Below are 24,749 nucleotides of genomic sequence, written 5' to 3'. Positions count from 1 at the left end.
TGAGAGCACCAGTTAGCTCCAAAAGCTGTTATGGCTTTGACTGCCTGCTGGCAGTGAATTCAGAGTCATTCAGCCATACAGTGTAAGATCTTAATTTTAGCCAGTTTGCTACAGCAACAGGAAATGTGAATTAATATGTGAATTCTAATTAATGGAATTTTTTTGTAGGGGTTGATACATTTTTTGTTCGGGCAAATCAAGTCTGTCATTTGAAAGTGGAAATTACAAACTTTAAAATACTTTTTAAACCTCAAACACACTACAAGTTTGCATTAGCTGCTGTACAGTAAAATTATTAGCAATAAAAGAGTGATTAATTTAAGATCCTACATCGGTAGTTATATTACAAACATAATTGTACCATGTTCCCATGAAGCAATTGTAATGACAGTCCACCACAACATGCCTAAGAGTTTCCTGGTTAGCAATGGGTAGTCTGAGTTCAATTCCAGTGTGTATTAGAAACACAGTTTGAGATCATTGTGAGGGGATTTTGCACATGGTTTAATGGGGAATTGGGCTTCCCAGGAAAAGGTTGTCCGAGGTTGCAACAGTAACCAAAAAGGGCGGAGATCCTAGACTAGTTAGTGGGTTGACTTGTTAGATTGTGTGGTGTCTGTTTAGTATTGAAAAATATGATAATTAATAGTATGCATTTTATTTTCATTAGTCATTCATATACAATACAAAATACTCCATAACTTATAGTTTGAAAATACATTGTCAAAGTAAAAAACACATTATCCATGAAAAGGAGCTTTTTGAGAGGTGTTTCACATTAAAGAGCAAAGCAGAAGTCATTCAGATACGAAAATAATTCCAACGCAAAAGACACAAAGATTACAAAAGAACAGTCAGTCAACCAAATGTACGGATATATTAGAGAAATTCTACTGCAGACGTTCGTTCCACTTCTCCCACAGTCCAAACTTGCAAAAAGGTCAAATTTTTCAGCATCACAAACACAGAGGCTAAAGCCATATGTCCTTGCTCTCAGCTCTCAGTTCTTGGCAGTGTCCAGCGGGCACTCATGCATCTGTCCGTTGTCCACGGCACCCTCGGGTAGGTGCACAGTCATGGTGCAGGCCCGGATCCCTCCCAGTGGTTCTAGTACATTGAACACCCGGTCCCACTCATCCTTCTCTGGGTCATAGCGCTGCACAATGTCCACCATGCAGCGGCTGTTCCAGGAATAGCCCCCCACTACATAGATCTGGCCCTGGAACACGGCCACCCCCACATCACTCTGGCCCCATGGCATGGCTGCCACCACCGTCCACTGGTCCACCTGGGGGAAGATATAAAACACATCATAATAAGATCGGAGCTCTGATTGGCTAGCTGCCTCATAGAATTCTGCTTTTCTCCCCTAATAATTTCTCCCTAGAAAGCTCCTAAAACTTCCGGACATGTGACCATCAAAGTCAGAACAGTTAGGATAAGGGTAAGGTATCGAGAAAGTGGTCAAATTGCTTATCATATTGTTGGGACCAAAACTAAGGCCTGTGCCATGCCTTACCTCAGGGCTGTAGAACTCACAGTCCAGTACGTCATCGTAGTCGCTGCTGCCCCGGAAGTGGTTCCCTCCCATCACGTAGAGCCGGTCGCCCACCGTGCACATGCAGTGGAGGCCACGCAGTTCCATCATGTCGGCACGGTGACTCCATGTGTCAGTCTCAGGGTCATAACATGACAGCTCCTTCTGGAATGTGTCCTGTGTGATGCCACCTGTTGGATCAGTGGATTGACATTGGTTTTATTAGATACCATGAAAACATGTTTACTAAAATACAGTTTTATGTGTAGAAACTAATATCCTATGGTTTTAATAAGACAAACATTTCAATCCATCCATGACATTTTCATCTGACGTGGAACACACCACAGTCAGAGAGAGTTCAAGGGGAGGGCAGTGTAACTTTGGTACTGTAGCATATGTAAAGGATGGATGTTGAGAAGGAAAGAGTGACGGTGTAGGGGGCTGAACTGTGAGGCAGTGGTCGGGTGCTCTTCTACCCACATGATCAACCACCAGCATAGAGTGGGGCAGAAGCAGTAGGGCCCTAGTGTGAAAAACAGGAACAGGAAGGATGTGGTCTGGTGCTGTGAGCTGCAGAGAGCTGTGACCATTATTCCATTACACCATCCTCAACATGTCCCCACGCCTCCGATGGAATCCACCTACTCTTTGCCATACCATCCCCACTCACTCTTGGGCTCAAACTACTTAGCCACTGCTTTGTAGCAACACTTGGATGCTGAAATGAATGCAGATTAAAAATTAGACATTTTCTGCATGGACTTTTTAAAGCATCTGTTCAGAATAAGCTGTTTTCTGGTTGTCTCCGCGAGCATAAAATCGACACAATTGCTCTTCAGAGAGCTGTGGTTAACCTACTCTCTGACCCATTTCAACTAAAGGTCTTTGTGTTTCCTGGCCCTCAATCCCATATCTACAATTTCTGTTCCCAACATGAGAAATTGGTTTCTACTCCAAGGTTGCTAGGAGACCATCATAGAAATCGACCAAGATGAGAATGGTAACGGTTCAGAGCTACTATGTTATGTTAAAGTCTATCAAAGCTGTTAAGCGACGGGAGTGGATTAAAGCAGGTCAACAACACATTCTTTGTTTGCCTGAATACATTAACTGAAAACCTATCCGGTCTGACTGAGCTGATTGCATCAGGACAGCAATCACAGTCAATTCAAGCCTTCACGTTGTAGGTTTTAACTGTTTGGTGAGTTTGTATTCTAACTCTCAGTGGTCTGAGAAACTTACCTGAGACATACATCAGGTCACCATGGACTGTCCCAGCATGCCCGTAGTGGGGGTCGATCATGGGTGACACGAACATCCACTCGTTCTTTCTGAGGTTGTAGCACTCCACTGTGTCTAAAAGAGTAAAACAAATGTAAATTCACTCGATATGCACCTTAAAGATCACTATTTCTCTGTAACAGATTGCAGTAAAAACATCTCCAGTACACTAGTGCCCTACCGATCTCTCCTGAGGCATTCCTGCCCCCAACAGCATACAGCTTCCCCTTCAGGGCGCTCAGGTGGAAGAAGGTTCTCTTCTCATTGAGCGAGGCTACCTGCAGCCAACAGTCGAAGCGCGGGTCATAGCGGTAGACACTGTCCACCGCCGTCTTGCCCTTGGTGTCGTAGGTGCTCTGGCCACCCACGATGTAGAGGAAGCCCCCGAGCAGAGCCACGCCATGCTGGTAGCATGGAACCTCCATGGGCCTCAGCGCCCTCCAGTGGCCGCTCTCCTCATCGTACAACCTCAGCTCCCTGCTCACCACCAGCTGTTGCCGCATCACCCCACCCAGCGCCAGCAGGTGTGTGGCGTCGGACCGGATGCGCGTGCGCTCTGTCTGTAAGGAAGGTTGGAGGAAGGGCATCATCTGGTAGTTGCTGGCCTCTAGCAGGAGGTTTACGCAGGCCGTGTCCGAGCGCATCATGGCTGCCCTGCCGTCGTCGTGCCCCTCGTCCTCCTGGGAGATCTCGAGCAGCTCCGTGGGGGTCATGAGGGGGAAGCGGATGTGGCGCATCAGGGAGTAGGCGGCGGTGCGGCGGGTGGGAGGGTCGTGGTCCAGCCAGGAGCGGGCGATGCGGTACAGCTCCATCTCAGAGAAGCCCTTGAGGCTATCGCTGGCCAGGGCGTTGGCTAGGCTGTGCTCGGAGAGCAGCAGGTAGCGGCCAGACTGCAGCAACACTGACAGGTTCTGACAGACAAACTTCCCAATGTGGGCCTGCACGTCCTCCAGGAGCAAGTCCCCAGCAATGCGCTCCACCTCCACACAGTTATCAATAGTGATCTACCACACACACAGGAAAACAGACACGACTGGATGAACTTGTGACAGGTCTCCTGTCTTTACATTGGCCATGCTTTTCACTATCTCTTCAATACACCCATCCAGCACATCCACCTGTTCATTGTTTCAGTGCCAGTAAGTAACCTGATCAACTCACCTCAGTGCTGAGCAGCTCGTTGCAGAAGCTGAGGACGGGGAGGACTTGTAAAAAGTTGGCAGCCTCCAGAGTGTCCTGCAGGTTGGCCATACTCAGACTCAGCCGGGATGTGTAGATGAACTCTATGATGTTCTTCAGACCCGTCTTGCTCACACCATGTAGCTTAATCTCCCTCATCTCCTGCTCTCTCATACCCCCTAGAGAGAGGGAAAGAGGAAAAGTGAGAGATATAGAGGGTGAATGCTGTTACAGTAAGAGTGCAGGAATTTTCAAACATAGTTTGAAAATGGTCTGAGGGGACGTGATGAGAGCAAATACAGTAAGAGAGAGACTTTTCATAGGCTCAGCCCTAAAAGACTCATCTGTGAAAAAATATGACTTACTTACTTACTCGATGACTGTTCTCGATCACACATTGTCAAACAATCACATTGAAAATTAGTGGCATATTGAAATTGCACATATTGAAAAACCTCATTGAATGTTATTTATCACACACTAACCTGTGAACATGGCTTTGAAGTAGTCGCAGGCGGAGGCCATAAGGACTCTGTGTACTGGGAAGGTGTCACTGCTGTCCCCAGGCACTAGGATGACATCACACAGAGTCTCATCACCTCTGAACAACTGAAACCCCTGAAAGGAAGAACAACATTAATTTGACATCTATGGTCACCACACATGCAAAGATCATCCGTTCACCTACTCTGCGTCTCACGAAGACATGGCGGTTTGAACCAAAAATCTCACATTTGGACTCATCAGACCAAAGGACAGATTTCCACCGGTCTAATGTCCATTGCTCATGTTTCTTGGCCCAAGCAAATCTCTTCTTCTCACTGGTGTCCATTAGTAGTGGTTTCTTTGCAGAAATTCGACCATGAAGGCCTGATTCATGCAGTCTCCTCTGAACAGTTGATGTTGAGATGTGTCTGTTACTTGAACTCTGTGAAGCATTTATTTGGGCCGCAATTCCTGAGGCTGGTAACTAATGAATTTATCCTCTGCAGCAGAGGTAACTCTGCGTCTTTCTTTTCTGTGGCGGTCCTCATGAGAGCCAGTTTCGTCATAGCGCTTGATAGTTTTTGCGACTGCACTTGAAAAAACCTTCAAAGTTCTTGAAATTTTCCGAATTGACTGATCTTCATGTCTTAAAGTAATGATGGACTGTCATTTCTCTTTGCTTATTTGAGCTGTTCTTGCAATAATATGAACTTGGTATTTTACCAAATAGGGCTATCTTCTGTATACCACCCCTACAACCCCTAACTGGTTGTCTCAAATGCATTAAGAAGGAAAGAAATTGCACAAATGACCTTTTAACAAATCACACCTGTTAATTGAAATGCATTCCATGTGACTACCTCATGTAGCTGGTTGAGAGAATGCCAAGAGTGTGCAAAGCTGTCATCAAGGCAAAGGGTGGCTACTTTGAAGAATCTCATATATAAAATCTATTTTGATTTGTTTAACACTTTTTTGGTTACATGATTCCATATGTGTTATTTCATAGAGTTGATGTCTTCACTATTATTCTATTTTTCTATTTTCTATTAATGTAGAAAATAGTAAAAACTTAAGAAAAACCCTTGAATGAGTAGGCGTGTCCAAACTTTTGACTAGTACTCTATATCTTTTTCACTCCAGATACAAAATTATACATAAGTACAACAGCATATAGACACACACAAACAATGACTACATCTTATCTGCCCTGACCCGGATGCTCACACCCCCATCCCCATCCCCATCCTTAATTATTGTTTGCCACTTGGCCTTAAATTGTAACAATTAGTTTTTCTCGGTCGCCCATGCTATTTCAATAATAAATCGTTAGATTTTTTCATTGTGTCAATGATAGCAGATTGATTGATTTCCAAGTTTTTAGATGAGTGATGAGAAGAGAATCGTCCAGGCCATTGGGTATCTCACTACACCCTCATATGCCATGTCTTGAAATATGCAAACAGATAGATTAAAAGTAAGTTTACATTGCTATACTTCTGACAGCCAATTTAGAATTTGTGAATTCGGTTTATACTGGATTAAGTGTACATTTTAGTTAACTGTAATTTAGATAGTTATGCTCCAACTTTCCCTCCATCTTGTGCCAACATCCATTCTTCTTAAATCTTGGTTCCAATAGATAATATTTTTTTCCTAAGAGATTGTAGTTGGATGAGCTCCCTGCAAGGTTTTGTATATCTTCCCTATCATGTGGACATTCTTTTCTGACTCAACTAATATTCCCTCTAACTCTTAACTTTTATTTGAAACTACTTTTTAAATCTGTCATGAAAATAAATGTATTTCCTATTACCAAGTCCTTTTCAGGTGGATCAATTTATCGGTGAATTCTGAAAAGCTATCCAAGGATTGTTCCATAAGGTTGTGTTTTTAGGAAGTGATATTGTTCCTGTAGAATACTTTTAATTCACTTCCATATTGTTATAATGTTATATAACTACAAATGTGTTAATGTTCTTAGCTTTATCCTTTGAAAATAGATAGGAGAAAGATTTACTTTTTATTTTGTGAATTTTATTTGCCCATATAAAGTCTGTTATGGCAGAGTGTACTTTTTTAAAGAATATCTTCAGTGGGGTAATTGGTACTACCGAGAATAAATACAAAAACTTTGGGAGCCATGCCATTCTAAAGAGGTTTATTCTACCTGTAAGATTTCTGGGTTCCATTTAAACAGACAGTTCCATTTAAATCGATCTGCTTTCATATTGTTGAGTAATGGGATGAAGTTATCTTTATATGTTTGTTGTCACTAATTAAGCTTCCTAAGTATTTAATATTTTTTGTGGTCCACTTAAAGAATATCTGTAGATTGTGAGTTATTCTTTTTCTTTTTCCTACTGCCATTATTTTGTTTTATCCACGTTCATTTTATATCCTGAGATTTTTGAGTCGTCTGTAAATATCTTCAGCAAAGGGTGCATTGAGTTTTCAATATTGGTCAGGTATATCAGGAGATCATCTGCAAATAAGATTAGTTTATGAGTTTATATTCATTTATATTTACCAATACTGACACTTCCTATGTTTGGGTCCTGTCTAATTCTTTCTGCAAGCGGTTCAAATGCCAGTCAAACAGGAGGGGGAGAGGGGACATCCCTATCTTATCTAATCAGACTGTCACGGGTGTGCGTACTGGTAGCGAAGTCAGGTGCAGAGAGTTGTGAACAGGCATACACTTTATTTATGCAGGAGTAAACAGCAAACGGACGCAACTGCGTCAAAACCTCCAGCAAAATGGCAAAAGTGCAAAGCGCGAAAACAGTCACAAAAGCTATAGTTTACCAAATAAGCATACTTCGTGAAATAAACACGGAACATGGAAAACCAGCCTGGCGCGTCACATAAAACACGTAACACAAAACAATACCACACAAGGACACGGGGGGAACAGAGGAACATATATACACAATGTGATTAGGGAATGTAAACCAGGTGTGCGGGGAACATACAAAACAAATGGAAAAACAAAAAATGGAGCGGCGAAGGCTAGAAGGCCAGTGACTTCGACCAGGCCAGTGACAGCTGCCCGAACAAGGAGAGGAGCCGACTTCGGTGGAAGTCGTGACAGTACCCCACCCCCTTGACGCGCGGCTCGGTCTGAATCTGATGCCAAGGAGCCAGAACCGGCTGATACCCCAATACACACTGGAAGGGGGTGAGGTTAGTGGAGGAGTGGCGGAGCGAGTTCTGGGCCATCTCTGCCCAGGGCATGAATGCTGCCCACTCCCCCAGCCGGTCCTGGCAATAGGACCTCAGAAACCTACCCACATCCTGGTTTGCTCTCTCCACCTGCCCGTTACTCTCGGGGTGAAAACCTGAGGTAAGGCTGACCGAGACCCCCAGACATTCCATGAACGCCTTCCAGACCCTCGACGTGAACTGGGGACCTGATCAGACACTATATCCTCAGGCACCCCGTAGTGGCGGAAGACGTGTGTAAACAAGGCCTCCACAGTCGGTAGGGCCGTAGGGAGACCGGGCAAAGGGAGGAGATGACAGGAAAAGCGATTAGAAAATTTAGATCCACAATGACCAGGATCGCGGTGTTACCCTGTGAGGGAGGAAGATCGGTCAGGAAATCTACCAACAGGTGTGACCACGGCCGTTGTGGAACGGACGGGTAAGGGTTGTAACTTACCTCTGGGCAGGTGCCTAGGAGCCTTGCACTGGGCGCACACCGAGCAGGAGGAAACATAAACCCTCACGTCCTTAGCCAAAGTGGGCCACCAGTACTTCCCACTAAGACAGCGCACCGTCCGACCGATACCTGGATGACCAGAGGAGGGTGACGTGTGGGCCCAGTAGATCAGCCAGTCGCGGACAGCAGACGGAATGTACAGACGCCCAGCTGGACACTAGAGGGGAGAGGGCTCTGTACGTAACGCCTGCTCAATGTCCGCGTCCAGCTCCCACACGACCGGCGCTACCAGGCAGGAGTCCGGGAGTATGGGAGTGTGATCCGTGAGCCGCTCCTCTGTGTCATACAGCCGGGACAGTGCATCTGCCTTCACATTTTGGGAACCTGGTCTGTAGGACAGGGTACACACAAAACAAGTAAAAACATGGCCCACCTTGCCTGAAAAGGATTCAGTCTCCTCACAGCCCGCATGTACACCAGGTTGCGGTGGTCAGTCCAGATGAGAAAAGGGTGTTTAGCCCCCTCAAGCCAATGTCTCCATGCCTTCAATGCCTTGACCACAGCCAACAGCTCCCGGTCCCCCACATCATAGTTTCACTCCGCCGGGCTGAGCATCTTCGAGAAGAAGGCACAGGATCGGAGCTTCGGTGGCGTGCCCGAGCGCTGAGAGAGCAAGGCTCCTATCCCAGCCTCGGACGCGTCCACCTCCACTATGAACGCCAAAGAGGGATCCGGATGGGCCAGCACGGGAGCCGAGGTAAACAGAGCCCTTAGGTGCCCAAAAGCCATTTCCGCCTCAGCCGACCACTGCAAACGTACAAGACCCTCATTCAGCAGTGAGGTAATGGGAGCAGCCACCTGGCCAAAACCCCGGATAAATCTCCGGTAGTAATTGGCAAACACTAAAAACCGCTGCACCTCCTTTTTCCATGGTGGGAGTCGGTCAATTACGCACGGCTGCAACGTGGTCACTCTCCATCTCCACCCCTGATGTGGAAATGCGATACCCTAGGAAGGAGACGGCCTGCTGGAAGAATAGGCATTTCTCAGTCTTGACTACAGGTCATGCTCCAACAGTCGCCCAAGTACCCTGCGCACCAAGGACACATGCTCGGCACGTGTAGCGGAGTATCTCAGAATGTCATCGATATAGACCTCTACACCCTGCCCGTGCAGGTCCCTGAAAATCTTGTCTGCAAAGGATTGGAAGACTGATGGAGCATTCATTAACCCGTATGGCATGACGAGGTACTCATAATGCCCTGTGGTGGTACTGAACGCTGTCTTCCACTCGTCCCCCTCCCGGATACGCACCAGGTTGTAAGTGCTCCTGAGACTCAATCGCCGTGGCGATGAGAGGTAGCGGGTAACTGTACCGCCACGTGTTTTGAATGAGACCTCGATAGTCAATGCACCTCCTTCTTCACGAAAAAGAAACTCGAGGAGACGGGTGAAGTGGAGGACCGAATGTACCCCTGACGCAGGGATTCGGAGACATATGTCTCCATAGCCACCGTCTCCGCTTGCGACAGGGGATACATGTGACTCCTGGGAAGTGCAGCGTCTACCAGGAGATTTATTGCACAATCCCCCCATCGATGGGGTGGTAATTGAGTCGCTTTCTGTTTGGAGAAGGCGAGAAGGCGAGACGGTGGAGACCTGGTCTGGACTTTCCACCATGGTAGCGCCAACGGAAACCTCTATACACCTCCCAGAGCACCCTCTCGACCACCCCGTTAGAGCCCTCTATTGCCATGAAATGGTGGGGTCATGACGAGCCAACCTGGGAAGGCCTAGTACCATGAGAAACGCAGGAGAGTCAATGAGGAAGAGACTGATTCTCGCCTCGTGACTCCCCTGCGTCACCATGGCCAGGGAGATGGTGGCTTCCCTAATTAACCTGGACTTTAATGGTTGAATATCTAGAGCGTGTACCGGGAAAGGTCTAACCACAGGAACAATGGGAATCCCTAAAGTAAGGGCAAACACTCTGTCAATAAAATTCCCAGCCGTGCCTGAATCGACGAGCGCTTTATGCTGGGAATGCGGGGAAAACTCAGGAAAACAAACATGAACAAACAGGTGGTCAACAGAGGGCTCTGGATGAGAGTGGTGCCTACTCCCCTGGGGTGATGCCAGAGAGCCCTGCCTGCTGCCTCGACTCCCAGAGGGACCAACCCGGCACCGACCGGCAGTGTGCCCTCTGCGGCCACAGTTGGTGCATGTGAAGGCTCCAGCCTCCCTAAGCTCAGCCCCTCCCAGCTCCATGGGCACCGGAGCGGGGGTGCTGGAATATGGAATCGACCGAGCCCTCTATAGACGTCCGCAGGTGACTAGCAGGTTATCCAACCGGATGGACAGATCCACCAGTTGGTCAAAGGTGATGGTGGCATCACTGCAGGCCAGCTCCCGCTGGGCGGCCTTGCGCAGGCTGCATCGGTAGTGGTCGATAAGGGCCCTGTCATTCCATCCTGCTCTGGCGGCCAATGTCTGGAATTCTAGGGCGAACTCCTGGGCGCTCCTCGTCCCCTGCCTCAGGTGGAAGAGCCGCTCCCCCACCACTCTACCTTCGGGCGGATGGTCAAAGACGGCCCGGAAATGGCGGGTGAACTCCTCGAAGTGGTCCAATGCCAAATCTCCTTCTCCCCACACGGCATTTCCCCACTCCAGAGCTCTCATGAGACGAGGACACCCTCTCCCTTCCCGAGGGAGCTGGGTGAACGGTGGCCAGGTATAGGTCCAGCTGTAATAGGAACCCCTGGCACCGTGCTGCCGTCCCATCATACTCCCTGGGAAGGGAGAGACTCATCCCGCTGGGATTGGATCCAGGAGGGATGGGTAGAGATACCCCTGGTTGTGCTGGTCGAGGCGCTGGAGAGACTCCCTGTCTCTCCCAGTGGTCCATAGTCTGGACAACGCGATTTATCGTGGCGCCGAGATGTTCCAGCATCGCCGAGTGTTCTCGGACGCGTTCCTCGACTCCTCTACCCGGGGTACATGCTCCCGCTGACTCCATGGATGGTGTGGTATTCTGTCACGGGTGTGTGTACTGGTAGTCAGGTGCAGGAGAGCAGAGAGTTGCGAACAGGCGCATACTTTATTTATGCAAGAGTAAACAGCAAACGGACGCAACAAATGGTGTTTGAGAACCATATGCTTTTTTCCCCATCATTGAGGCCATGGGCATTACATGTGGCTCTTTACTAGTATAGAATCAAAGTTAACCTTATCTGTTCTGTCTATCATTTAAGAACCAATTAAAACATTTTAGCATACATGACATATGAGGGCGGTGGGCATTCCATAGAATGGGAGGATCATAGTATAAATACATAGTTATTGTATACATTACATATACAGAGTGTGTGGGCATGCGGGCTGAGCAGAAAGAAAAAAAACATAAAGCAAAGTATATATTTTTTGCGCAGACTCCTCTCCTAATGTTACCCCCCAAAAACTGTGGATACATATATTGTACATTTGAAGAAAGACTGCCACTTACTGTAAGTACTGGGGTTGGTTTGTATTACGTTATAAATTAAATTATAATGGTTGGTGGGGGTCTACTTAGGGTGAGTGGGTCCTCCGAGAGACTGAAATGGGATGAGTGGAGATCCCACACACACCTCTGAGAAGTATCTGATGCCCTCCCAGTCACCCAATCCACTGGATATGGCCCCTCTCCATTCTCACCAATAACCACCATTAAATCCTAGTTGGAATTACAAACAAGGAATAATAATGATTCAACATCCTTTCCTAATCTATCCAGAACTCTAATTAATTTTACAACAGGTTTGCAAGTTATAAAAAAACTAATACAATGACATTGTAGTATAATTCCTTTCTTCTCTTTCTCCCAATCCAAATCCAATGATCTTTATCCCACCCAAGTCAAGCTTATTCCCACCTCACATATTTACCCCCTTTCCCCTCCAAGCGAAGCTTGTCACCACTTCCCTCCTTGCCCTCCCTTACCCACCCAGGCTAAGTTTATCCCAACCTCCATCTTCCCCCCCACCCTTCTTCTCAAACACATTCACACCTCTATACATTTATTTACTATAATTCTTTACTATGCATCTGCTTACTCATCCGTTCTCCTTCATTCACACACAACATATATTCGATGCCTCCGCACACCCATCCTTCCTACACATATTCATATTCACCCTCCTTCACTCTCCCATTCATATGGGACACCAGTTGAGGCTGCTGAGGGGAAGACTGCTCATAATAATGCCTGGAATGGCGTGTAATGGATGGAATGGAATGAATGGAATGGTATCAAACACATTAAAAATATGTTTTTGATACAATTCCATTTACTCCATTTCAGCGGTTATTATGAGCCGTTCTCCCCTCTGCAGCCTCCACTGACAAACACATACCCACGCATACACCCACTCACACCCTCTTGCACACACACACACACTCACACACACACATCCATAGAACAATTCTTGACAATTATTAACTTACATGCTGTATTCACACTTTTATTGTCTTTTCAGTGTTCATGTATTTCATTGGCATTGGCTAATTCTATCGTTACTTCCTAGAGAAGAACAATTACTTGGGGACAATAGAGTCTAGATTGTATTGGGTGGAGGGGGAATGAATATTGTCTCAACTTACGATAAGCTGGTTTTGGGCATCAATGTATGTAGCCTACTGTAGTGTGCTTATCTGTTTATTCCGCTTCTGCTTCTCCTCAGGGCACTGGTCTCTCTCTCATCAACTGGAAATGTTTCCTGCAGCCTGTTCACGGTACTGCCGGTAATCGGAGTTGAGACTTGATTTCTTTTTCCTCCAGTGACTGTCTGATTGGAATTAATTGCTTGTGTTTTTTCCTGAGCCTAGCACACACGTCCTGGGCGAATCGAATGGACTGGCCCTGGACCTTGATCTCCTTTCCTCCCTGTGCCTGCAGAATGTTGACTTTGGTATGATAGTTCCACAGCTTGAAGATTACCATGCGAGGGTATTTAGAGTTCTTCTGCTTCATGCAGATCCGATGGCATCGCTCCAGATTCTCTGGTGATTCATCCACGCCAAGCTCCTCCAATATCAGCTTGATCACGTAGCTGGAAAGTTCCCCTTTTTCCTCATCTTCCAGTAGGGACAACATTATCATATTATTTTGTCTCTATCTGTTTTCTAGCTGAACCAGTTCATCTTCTAAAGTTTACACCTTTGTTTCCAGAAGGCCAATTTTGTTGTCTTCTTTGTCCACGTGCTTCTCCTGTATATGCATATCTGACACGATAGAATCTACTTTAATTTCAAGCAAATCTACTTCATTTTTTTGGTGAGCATTGAGAGCATTTTAGCTATGTTTTCCTGGGTATCATTCAGCTGTTTGTTGCTCTAATTTGCATCTCCAAGTTGTTCTTTGTCTTTTCCGCTAAGGAAAGCCAAAGCATGTCGGATTCGAGTCTCAGTGTCACTTTACTCACAGATTGGTTCGCTGTTGTGTATTACAGGCCGCTCACTCTCTCCCGTTTGTTTAGGGATATTCTTGATCTATCGATTTTAAAGGCTTAATTTAAACTATGCTGCCTGGCTTCTACATATAATCACAGTTTTGCCGGTACAAAACGGAATAACTATCTCCCCATGTATCCTATTGATATATGCATGTGTTGGACACCATTCAGATAGATTACAAAAATAATCGTCCTAGGATCCTAATACATCTTGACAACTTTCTCAGCTCAGTAATAACCCCAATAACCCTTTCATAACTCTGGCTGGTGTATGAGTGGTGTGGTTGGGTTGTACCTGTAGGACTGCGGTGCCATGCTCATTGCTGCTGAACATCCTGGTTAGAGGCCTTGGAGGGAGGCTTGGTTTCAGGTTGATATCAGGGGGTTTCGGGGGAAGCTCCAATGGTTTAGGTGCTGGGTCTGGAGGGGTTGGAGGGTTTGGTGTTGGGGGAGTGGGTCTGTCAACTGGGGCCGGAGCTGGGGCCGGAGCTGAGGCAGGAGATGGTGCTGGGGGTTGGACAGGTTGGGGTGGAAGTCTGGGTGGCTCTCTAAGAGAGCCTCTGCTCCCCAGACGAGACAGTCTCCTGTGAAGCCTTCCCGGCCCACTCTCCTTCTCCTCACCTCTGCCCCTGGAACACAAAATAACAGGGGTCCTTGCTGTACCATCTTCAGCTACTGTAGTAGTTTAGTCCACTGCTTGGCAGCTCACATTGCAGTTTACTGAAGCAAGTACATTCTAATATTGATTGTTATGAAATATACAGAATTGAGTCACTATACTCTACTATTAAATGACCTAAAAATGACCCCAAAAATGTGATCAGCCTACCCCATATCAGTTGGTGTGTCGCTGGATTTCCTGTTGCACCTCTGTGAAAGGTTCCTAAACAGATGCACAAGACAGCACTAAAACAGGGCAGTATTAAATTGATGTCTGGTCTGTCAGTACCAAATCATTTGCTGTTTTCTTTTTCAGAGCCTCTTCACTCTGAACAAGCTACAAAATGGGAAATGAAACGGTTGAGTATGATGTCTTTGTTTTATATGTAGGTTGTCTGGTAGGCAGTATGACTCACTTAATCAACAGGCCCAGGGAACATATGCAGATCTGGGGCTTTCCTGATAACATTGTTACTATACTATGTGTATTTGCTGTAAATGTTAATACATTGAACTCCTGTAACTTAACTCATTAACTTCTCTATTTTAATGTTGTTGTCCTCAACTTGATTATCTTGCAGCATCTCATATTTCTTCATTTCTTTCATTTTGGGGAGATGTGTGTATTGTTTTCTATTGTTAAGTATACTGCACTGTTGGAGCTATAAACATAAGCATTTCGCTCCACCTGTGATAACATTATCAAAACACGTGTTCGCGACCAATGAAATGTTATTTGATTTATCGTGCTGTGGTGTTGCTTCAATACTTCCACATTGGTTGATGTTTCAAGTGGATAACAGTAGTGTTTATAAGATCTAACTCAGTAGCCTCTGAACACTGAACTTATGCTTCACTTCGTATTCATCATTTGTATTTCTATTCTTTATTTTGGGTCATGGCAGTTAGTTTCTGGGCAAGACTGTACTCTAGATCAAGTGTACAAACTTTACACCCGCATTAACATAAATGATAGGAAAGGAAGGAACCTACCTCGAAACTATTCTTTTCAACAGGTTCTCCTTAACCGAAAGGCCTTCTTCTGACATATAACCAACATACAGCAATCTATTCAATTCTTTACAGATCACTAAATGTCTCCTTGCAGCAGCTGGATGCAGAGTGGAAACGTTATATAGAATGGGGTAAGCAGCAACACAGTCAGTTTCTCACAGCTAACCAAGACCTCAGCCACTTCCTGTGTCAGTTCTCTTTTTGTTCTAGCCCTCCCCACTCTTATTTTTACACATTATTTGTTGTAAAGACAGAAGCATACAATGACTTCCCACTGGGCACATACTTCAAATAAACATCTATACCACGTTGGTCCTTCGTTGGCAATTTCATTGAAATGACATGGAAACAACTGATTCAACCAGCGTGTGCCTAGTGGGTTTTTGCTCATCCCTTCAGTCCCTAGAGTCTCCTATATTTCTCTAAGTGTCAAATGTGGCACTACAGTTTCTTACAATTATTTTTTAGAATCCCATTATGATCTCATGTTACTATGATGTCATATCTAAAGAAATGTCAATTAAATTGTCAGAGGAAACAAATAACATACATCATCAAATAAAACTAAATTAATGACAGGAAGCAGAAAGTTAAAAAAATATATTTTATTCTCAAAGTGGTTTTACAGTAGTTCTCATCTCATTGTGTCTCCAGGGTTCTGAATCAAATCACGCTGTTGTTCTCAGAGGATTAGGAACTGGAATGCCTAACAGCCCTATTACATCACTCTATCAACCAACTACACTCCTCTCGCTTCCACCTCACCAGCCAGAACAGTTATTACAATCAAACCAGAAGGGATCAATCATTTCACCCTCAACCTTTTTTGACTGATGGATCTCTGTTGGCCACTGATCTAAAAGCAAATTCACCTTCACAATTCACTTACAGTGCGTTCAGAAAGTATTCACAACCCTTGACATTTTCCACATTTTGTTGTGTTACAGCCTGAATTTAAAATGGATTAATTTGATTTTTTTTGTCACTGGCCTGCACACAATACCACATAATATCAAAGTGGAATCATATTTGTAGAATTTAAAAATAAAAAAAATTAGGCATGGTGAAGTTATTAATTACACTTTGGATGGTGTATCAATACACCCAGTCACTACAAAGACACAGGCGCCCTTCCGAACGCAGTTGCCGGAGAGGAAGGATACTACTCAGGGATTTCACTATGAGGCCAATGGTGACTTTAAAACAGTTTAATGGCTGTGATAGGAGAAATTTGGAGGATGGATTAACAACATTGTAGTTACTCCACAATGCTAACCTAATTGACAGAGTGAAAAGAAGGAAGACTGTACAGAATAAAAATATTCCAAAACATACATCCTGTTTGCAACAAGGCACTAAAGTAATACTGCAAAAAATGTTGCAAAGCAATTCATTTTTTTCCTGAATACAAAATGTTATGTCTGGGGAAAATCCAATACAACACATTCAGCGTTTTTCAGGATAAAAGATTTACGGAATGGAGCTAAGCAAATTCAAAATCCTAGAGGAAAACCTGGTTCAGTCTGCTTTCCACCAGACACTGGGATATTTATTCACCTTTCAGCTGGACAATAACCTAAAACACAAGGCCAAATATATACTGGAGTTGCTTACCAAGAAGACAGTGAATGTTCCTGACTGGGCAAGTTACAGTTTTGACTTTAATCTGCCTGAAGAATTTTGATAAGAATAATGGGTAAATATTGTACAATTCAGGTGTGCCAAGCCCTTACAGACTTCCTAGAAAGACTCACAGCTGGCGCATATCCCACGTCAGGCCTCAGCCAGATCATCAGGTTTTTACGCTCAGCTGGCTCCTCAGGCTGCTACGCCTCAGCCGGATCATCGGGCTCCTACGTCTCAGCGGGATAGACAGGCTCCTATGCCTCAGCTGGCCCGCCAGGCTCCCACGCCTCTGCTGGTTCATCGGGATTCTACCCCAAGCCGGCTTGTTCAGCGCCGTTTCTCGGCCGGCCCATCAGGCTCGCCCAGGTGGGACGCTGGGTGGTGCCCCTTGAGGGGGGTGGTACTGTCCCACCTGCTCCCCTCTTCCCCCTGGCACTCGAGGGCGCCAGGATGCCCTGCATTATGCACTCCTGCCACCATCATTACGCACACCTGCCTTCCCTCATCACGTGCATCAGCGATTATTGGACTCACCTGGACTCAATCACCTGTTTATTACCTCCCCTATATTTGTATATTACTCCCCGGTGCTGCATTGACTGTCATCTGTCTTTGTGTTTCCCAGTTCTGACGCTGTTCCTGTCCTGTTACATGTCCGTTCCTAATTAAATGTCAACTCCCCGTTCCTGCTTCTCTTCTACAGCGTCGTTCCTTATAATTTCTTTATTTAGTTTTCAATACATTTTCAAAAAGAAATCTAAAGGCATGATTTCACTTTGTTATTATTGTGTAGATGGGTGAGAGAAAATATATTTATTACATTTTGAATTCAGGATGTAACGCAACAAAATGTGTAATAAGTCAAGGGGTATGAATATTTTCTGAAGGCACTGTACTTTAGTCACCATATTCTCTGCCACCCCTCTTCATCAGAGACACAATATCAGGCGTCTCTCACTCATAGATGGGTTGACAGGGGGCTAGCAGCCATTGAGAGTTAGGAATAGCTGAGTGAAAAACATATTTTGTTGGTTATATCATATGGAAGATGCTTATATTTAAATATCTCTGGTTATTTTTTCACAAGAACTAAGGCAGCCACATTGGATAAAACTATTCAAATGTATTATGATTTCAGGATTCATTTGATTGATGTCAGATTCAGTTTCAGTTCATTATAATTCACATGAGAGGTTTCCTTTTGTTGTCCCAAATTCCAAGTTCTATTGATTGAATGGATAGCGCTGTATTGCTTTCGTCGTTATTCGTCAAGCTGGTTCTGGCGCCCCCTGCTGTTAAATTACAGTTTGGAGAACTGGATGAGGTTCCTGTTGATCTCAGCCACATTCCTGCACCCTAAGGGAGGAAAGACCAACAAAACATTAGTGTTGCAATGTTATGAGGTTGAGATAATGATAGGTAAGCAAGGGGTTTTAATTTCAGACTGGAAAAAATATGATTATGTAAGAAGTTTGGTTCCTTACTCACCAGACAGAGCCATTGACAGACGGAACTCATCGTTGAGGATATGTAGTACCTCCTTCAACCCCTCTTCACCCTGAAGGAACAAACACAGGCAGCAAGACAGTTTGTTATGCTCAGTATCTCAAGTTAATAGGTTGATCACACACAATGTTAATTGTTACCTTATAGGCGAGGCCCCACACGGCCGGCCTGCCGATGAACACACACTTGGCTCCCAGAGCTACAGCCTTCAGCACGTCACTACCAGTGCGGACACCCCCGTCCAGATATACCTCGATCCGCCCCTGCACTGTGTCCACAATCTCAGACAGGGCATCTATCTGGGAGGTAGAGAGAGAAAAGAGCAGAGGAAACTTCCTATGGAATATTAAGTATCATTTAAAACAGCTGATATTCAAATCAACATTCTATGATGTGTGGACCTCCAACCATCTTTGTGGTACCATTTGAAAGTTAATATTTATATTGTATTCCCTTTTAGTACATTTATCAGCCAAAACATGACACCCACCCTGTATTCAAGAGCATGCTGTATCTAAACTGATGGCTGGCACAACACAAACACTTCAGATTATGTAAAATAGGGTCTAGGCTAGGAAATTTAAAAAAAAGTATAGAACAGTTTGACAACCCTGATTCTAAGATTTTCAATGATAACAAAATCAACTGTTTATCTTTTCCAGTGATGAGGACACGGACGTCTCATGGTATGGTGGGTTTTGCAAAAACCTTTGAGCACTTCTATCTCTTGAATGTGTTGGCATTCAGGTCCAAAATGTAACTTCTGACCACTTCTAAAATGGGCAAACATGTATGAAAAGGGGTGTGGTCAAAAGTGATTGAAATCAAATGGAACGACCCTGTCCTTTAAAATCAACATTTCATAAACAAAATGGTGTTTGGCTTGCTGACTGTAGGGTCAAATAGAGGCGAGATGATGATGAAGTGATATACTCTGTGCCCATTCTTACTGTGGCGGGCCCTCCGTCCAGCTGGCGTCCTCCGTGGTTGGACACGATGATGCCCTGGACGCCGTGCTCCACGGCCAGCTCAGCGTCCTCCTTCGTCAGGATGCCTTTGATGATGATGGGCAGGCGGGTGAGAGACTGCAGCCAGTACACGTCCTTCCAGCTGATGGAGGGGTCCAGGGTGTTGGCAGGGACCCCATATTCCTCACCCGCAGGACCGGCAGCCTCCTACAGAGGTAGTCAAAGGGACACCCACCCAGACACGACAGACACATACAGTACAGAACAAAACACACAGAAGGAGGCCTCATGGGAAATACATTAGTTGGATTATTCTTAAATAATTCTAGAGCAGCTGCTGTCTCTCTACTATGGCACTATGTGCTGGTTTCCCAGACAAAGATTAAGATTCTCCATTGACAGTGTTTTTTAGTCCAAGACTAGACTTAATCTTTGTCCAGGAAACCATCCCTATATGATTTTATGGTAAAAATCATTATTGTTAAAAATATTAACCTGGAAGACACCGTCAAAGTTCTTGACCTTGAGGTGTGGCGGGAGCTTGAACTGGTTGCGTATATCGTTGCGCCGCTTCCCGGTGTAGGGCACGTCGACGGTGAGGACCAAGGCCTTGTAGCCCAGGGCCTCCACACGGTGAATGATTGATTCAGAGAGCTTTCTGTCCCGGTACACATAGAGCTGGAACCAGCGGTAGCCATTAGGTGCTGCAGCTGCGATCTCCTCCACAGAGCAGGTGGAGTAGGTACTGGTGATGTAACATGTGTTCACTGCCTCCGTAGCTGAGGAGAGAGAGAGAACATATACTGTATATTTTTTTGCACAAGTATAATACAGGAAGGCACAATTTATTTACACATGGGGGATTGGGGGGCAAGTGTTTAAATTGTGCAGTATTAGCAATAGTAAACAAGCGCAATAGTAAACAAGAGAAAGAGATTTTGAGTGGACCACCCCTAGAATACTCATTGACAACAAAGCTATTGGCCTAAAGAGCTCAACCTCTACAGCTGTTAAACCCCTCCTAGTCCTCACCCCTGGCGGTGGCCATCTCTCCCTCATGCCAGGCCAGGCAGTGGAAGGCAGTGGGGGCGATGCCCACAGGGAAGCTGATCTCTGTGCCCTGCACCGTGGTCCTGGTGTCACACACTGACACGTCCCGTAGAATCCGTGGTCGCAGACGGATCCTGGGACCGAGACAAAGTGATTATTTTGGATCTTCCAAGCACTACTGTTTGAGGTGTGCTGTTATTGAGTGATGTTAGTGACTGACATTGAATCGTGGGTACTGTATTTTGCAGGATGGGGAGAGGTACTTACCGTTTGTAGGCCAGCAGATTGTCATCCCTGGTGCAGCACTCGTCTGCTCCGGCTGCATAGTAGTCCCATGTGGCCTTGGAGAGGTGCTCCTTCGCATACTCCTCAAAGTCTGTGAGACATACCATAGCCATCTCAGCACAGCAGGTCCCCTCTCTGTAGGATATATGATCACTGTCAGGAACAGCAGTTGTAAAGAAATGCTATCAATATGCCAATTACACTATCATGTAATCCTGTATTAAAAGCAGAATGGATAAATACTTATGGCATGAGTTCTTTACGCACACCTGTCACCATCGTTATGTGCACCAGCGACGTCATCAGATTTACCTGGACTCCATCACTTGCCTGATTACCTTCCCTATATATGTCACTCCCTTTGGTTCCTTCCCCAGGTGTTATTGGTTCTGTTTCAGTTTCATGTCTGTGCGTTGTTCATGGTTTTTGTTTTGTATTATGTTTAGTTTATTTATTAAATTATTCACTCCCTGAACTTGATTCCTGACTCCCAACGCACACGATACAGAGGGCTAATGCTGCATTCGTAACCATGAAGGAAGTGGAAATGTAACACATACGACTGGTAAAAATCCACTTGAATGGTCCTCCATATAGACAACTCGTCTATCATCCTGAGCTCCCACTTCTCCCACATGCCGACCTCTGATTTCACCTACTAAGGAAATTAACTCGATAACAAATGCAACAACAAAACATTATGTATAAAAAAACAATCTATTAATATTAATTACAAGCATGATAGTTGTACTTTTAGTTTATGGTTTACGCAGCTTTGTGGCCATTAGCCAATCCGCGTTTCAAAGCATGTGAATGCATCCAACTGGTATTTACGACTTCACAACTGGTAATGTCCCACCTCCCACTTCATTCCCCGAACATGCAATCTTCATACTCGTGTGACACTTTTGATGTTCTGGATTTTCCCTGATTGTCTATGTGATTATTATTATTATTATTTTTTTACCGGCGTCCACATGCAGGAACACCCTGAATTGTGGGTTGCAATTAACCCTTCTCAATAAAACTAGGCTACACTGCATTACAAACTGCATTTGGGAATACAACTGGGCTTGGATCTGTGCGCACAGGGAGGACCTCAAATTACCCAAAGAAAATGAAGGACAAAATGCAAAATTAGCCTACTTGTCAACACCAGTTTTTTTTTTCATTTGTAAAAATGCCTATGGCACTAGCACAATACTGAACAATTACCATGACAAAGCAAGATATCTACACAATACATTTGTTATCCAGAAAACATAACAGTGCAGTCACTTTCATATTTTTTCCTTATCAAACAAAATGATTGCAGTAGCCTATAAATCTCCTTTCCTTCAGTTGAGTAGCGTAACTAGTTTACCACGTCAACAGACTATGTATTCACCTAGTAGTTGTCATTTCACGAAATGTCAATCTGTCTCTGGGAGGAAAAAAAATTCGATGCACACGAGTGAAACAGCAAAAAATGCAACACACACGGCAACGACTGAACACAGTCAGACAGAGGGCGGGGTGTAAAACTCCCCAAAAATAAATATAATTTATCGATGCTACAAAAGTATTAGGGGAAAATATAGGCATACCTTCTCACGCATAGGCTATGGTGAATAATAACACAAATTGCAACCCTAGCAAGCCCTAAAAAACAGGCAACTGCTTATTCTGAAAAGAGCTCTGTAAAAGTGTTAACAAATGGTTAACAGTGCATCTCTCATCTCGGCAGTGTTGTACTATGAACTCCATTAAATATTAACCATTTTCAAGAGACTGGGGCCATCTTAGTCCATTTGAAAACACCAACGCACCCAAACACATTTTAATTGGCCTAACCTGAGAATGAACCTCATAACATCATAACGGATTGTCATTTTAGTAGATGTCAACAACATTTCATCAATCCCACTTGCATCAAAATACATTTAGGAATTGAGGGATCTACTAATATCATTCTGTATTACTCAACACTAGTCCTTATGACATCAACTCCATTCTGAAATGTCTGGTGTCTGACGATGCAGCTCATAGTTCTATTCCTATTGTGTGATTGTGTGCTTTTGTGTGACTTCAACAAAACTATCACAGAGATTAACACGGACAGTGAGTGTGACCCCGCAGAGGCTAGAAATGTGCTGATGCCACAGTGATCCATAGAGAGGGGAGGGGGGTCGCACATTACATACTACAGCACAGATGGGGAAATACATACTAGGCCTACATATAAAACACACAGAATGGTCAGTAACACAAAGCACTACAGTAACAGTACTGTTCTATAGACCTACTGTACATCACACACAATAACTTGCAGCGTCACTGTGGCCTACATACCAAATGATCACAGGGTTGTCAGTGACACCTTATATATAAAACTGCCATAGGTTTATCTTTCGAGTTTGCCTGACTGATATTTTACTCTAGTTTTTTTCTGAGTATACTGTATGTGACTGTAACCCGCTGTGACCCGCTGACCTGAGCAGCCATCCATGGAGAACCACTCACCGATTACAGCTGGTGCTCGAAGTCTCTGAATGGATTCGATAGCTCTAAAATAAAGTCAACCTCAAAAATAACAATTCCAAAAAACGCTAAACATAAAACTCAGTCATGTTTTTGTTATTGTGCAGAGTGTTTAACTTTTGGCCTGTACGTCTCCAATGCTATGGTTGATAACAATGTGATCTATGAACACTTGAGGGCAGTGCAATACTGAATAAAGGTATTATACACAGAATTGCTCAATCTCAACCTGTATAAAATCCCAGGCCATCACACATTCAGTGAGAGAACATGACATGTACAGTACCTAATGTTCAGCAAGTATACTGAATTTCCATTCAAATGAAAATGGGCATTGACATAATATTATATGTCAGATGTGTAGAGGCCTACTGTAAAATGCATTGTGTTGAATTTAGATTAGTTTAGATTAGTTGTTCAAACAATGATTATACTATTTCTGATCAATTCTGTCTTCTTTATCTTGTGCAAGATAGACTTGCATGTAATGTTCAGATCCGACCAGGCCTATGTTAACGTTTCTCCACAAATAATAGTTGAAGTAAGACGAACACGATGTTAAATACATTTTAGCCTTTGTCCTATAGATTATGAATGTTAAACTACCTACAGTACCTCTCTACACCTGTCAATGTCGGTCATTTATGCGGTCTCAACATTGTTACGATGCATTTCTAGAAAAGCAGCTGTGTGTATTATAAGTAAATAAACTCGATGGAAATGTGAAAAACAAAATCTAAAATAAAATTACATTTTGACTATTTATTTCAAGATTTGGTTTACTGAAGATTACACAATGTAAATTATTATGACTTCAGATGTTTTGATATTAATCAAAGAAAGCAAAGCTTCATATCAGTTTCCAAAAATAAATAGGCAGTGATGGTGTTAGTGAGTAATGTACATCGGAATTTTGCCTACAGTCTCTCTCTCTCGCTCACTCCCTCTCCTCTCTCTCCCTAGCTCTGCTGTGTTAATTGGCTGTAGGCCTAACTGATATAAAAAGGCCCTGGGGGCAACCACAAACGAGGAAAATATGTGAGGTGTCTTACCTTGTCCTTTACCCTGACCTGGTTTTCTCTCGTAGCCTGTCACCTCTCTTGTGACACCTGTGCAGGGCAGGGCAGGGGCAGGGCAACTCTAGCTCCACACCCTCCCATTGGGAGAATCCCTTTGATACCACCCCCCACTGCCCACTCACACACACTGGCTCAACTCTAGCCTGCCCTGTCAGCAGTATCTGTCCTTGAGCAAGGCACTAAACCCTCATTTCTCCTGTAAATTGCTCTGGAAAAGACTGTCTGCTAAATCAAATCAAATCAAATCAAATGTATTTATATAGCCCTTCATACATCAGCTGATATCTCAAAGTGCTGTACAGAAACCCAGCCTAAAACCCCAAACAGCAAGCAATGCAAGTGTAGAAGCACGGTGGCTAGGAAAAACTCCCTAGAAAGGGACTCCCTAAACTCCCTAAATAA

At 44.5% G+C, this 24,749-nt stretch overlaps 2 protein-coding genes across 6 annotated transcripts; both read right to left on the bottom strand.

Moving 5' to 3' along the window:
• Nucleotides 1-642: 642 nt before the first annotated feature.
• Nucleotides 643-15,700, bottom strand: LOC112225479 (kelch-like protein 9). Of its 2 annotated transcripts, none has more exons than XM_024389469.2 (9): nt 15,293-15,700; nt 14,469-14,522; nt 13,935-14,268; nt 4,486-4,618; nt 3,983-4,179; nt 3,003-3,825; nt 2,783-2,896; nt 1,520-1,728; nt 643-1,288 (listed from the first exon to the last, which is right to left on the bottom strand). In XM_024389469.2, the coding sequence occupies exons 1-9, from the start codon at nt 15,346-15,348 to the stop codon at nt 1,001-1,003; spliced, it is 2,208 nt and encodes a 735-aa protein (XP_024245237.1). In that variant the 5' UTR covers nt 15,349-15,700; the 3' UTR covers nt 643-1,000. The 2 variants fall into 2 exon arrangements, with proteins under 2 accessions (XP_024245237.1, XP_024245238.1); XM_024389470.2 differs by having other exon boundaries at nt 14,469-14,545; nt 15,293-15,445.
• Nucleotides 15,701-17,741: 2,041 nt separating this feature from the next.
• LOC112225478 (hydroxyacid oxidase 2) lies at nt 17,742-24,421 on the bottom strand. Of its 4 annotated transcripts, none has more exons than XM_024389467.2 (8): nt 24,321-24,421; nt 20,731-20,883; nt 20,446-20,597; nt 19,909-20,192; nt 19,396-19,620; nt 18,586-18,744; nt 18,428-18,497; nt 17,742-18,295 (listed from the first exon to the last, which is right to left on the bottom strand). In XM_024389467.2, exons 2-8 carry the CDS (start codon nt 20,859-20,861, stop codon nt 18,240-18,242), a joined length of 1,077 nt encoding a protein of 358 aa, XP_024245235.1. In that variant the 5' UTR covers nt 20,862-20,883; nt 24,321-24,421; the 3' UTR covers nt 17,742-18,239. The 4 variants fall into 4 exon arrangements, with proteins under 4 accessions (XP_024245235.1, XP_024245236.1, XP_024245234.1 ...); XM_024389468.2 differs by lacking the exon at nt 24,321-24,421 and adding an exon at nt 22,335-22,426; XM_024389466.2 differs by lacking the exon at nt 24,321-24,421 and adding an exon at nt 22,136-22,315.
• Nucleotides 24,422-24,749: the final 328 nt, after the last annotated feature.

This window comes from Oncorhynchus tshawytscha, linkage group LG26 (assembly GCF_018296145.1).
Source record: "Oncorhynchus tshawytscha isolate Ot180627B linkage group LG26, Otsh_v2.0, whole genome shotgun sequence".
NCBI classification, from domain to species: Eukaryota; Metazoa; Chordata; class Actinopteri; order Salmoniformes; family Salmonidae; genus Oncorhynchus; species Oncorhynchus tshawytscha.
This window is presented reverse-complemented; position numbering and strand designations above follow the sequence as displayed.

Bases quoted from the DNA above. Each gene is read 5' to 3' on its own strand.
- LOC112225479 (XM_024389469.2), bottom strand. From the start codon at position 15,348: ATGTCAGAAGAAGGCCTTTCGGTTAAGGAGAACCTGTTGAAAAGAATA. The intron at 14,523-15,292 runs GTAGGTTCCTTC...GCATCTGTTTAG, and splicing joins TTGAAAAGAATAGTTTCGAG to GAACCTTTCACAGAGGTGCA. The intron at 3,826-3,982 runs GTGAGTTGATCA...TGTGTGTGGTAG, and splicing joins ACGAGCTGCTCAGCACTGAG to ATCACTATTGATAACTGTGT.
- LOC112225478 (XM_024389466.2), bottom strand. The intron at 20,193-20,445 runs GTGAGGACTAGG...CTCTCTCCTCAG, and splicing joins AGAGATGGCCACCGCCAGGG to CTACGGAGGCAGTGAACACA. The intron at 18,296-18,427 runs GTGAGTAAGGAA...TTCCTCCCTTAG, and splicing joins TCTGTCAATGGCTCTGTCTG to GGTGCAGGAATGTGGCTGAG.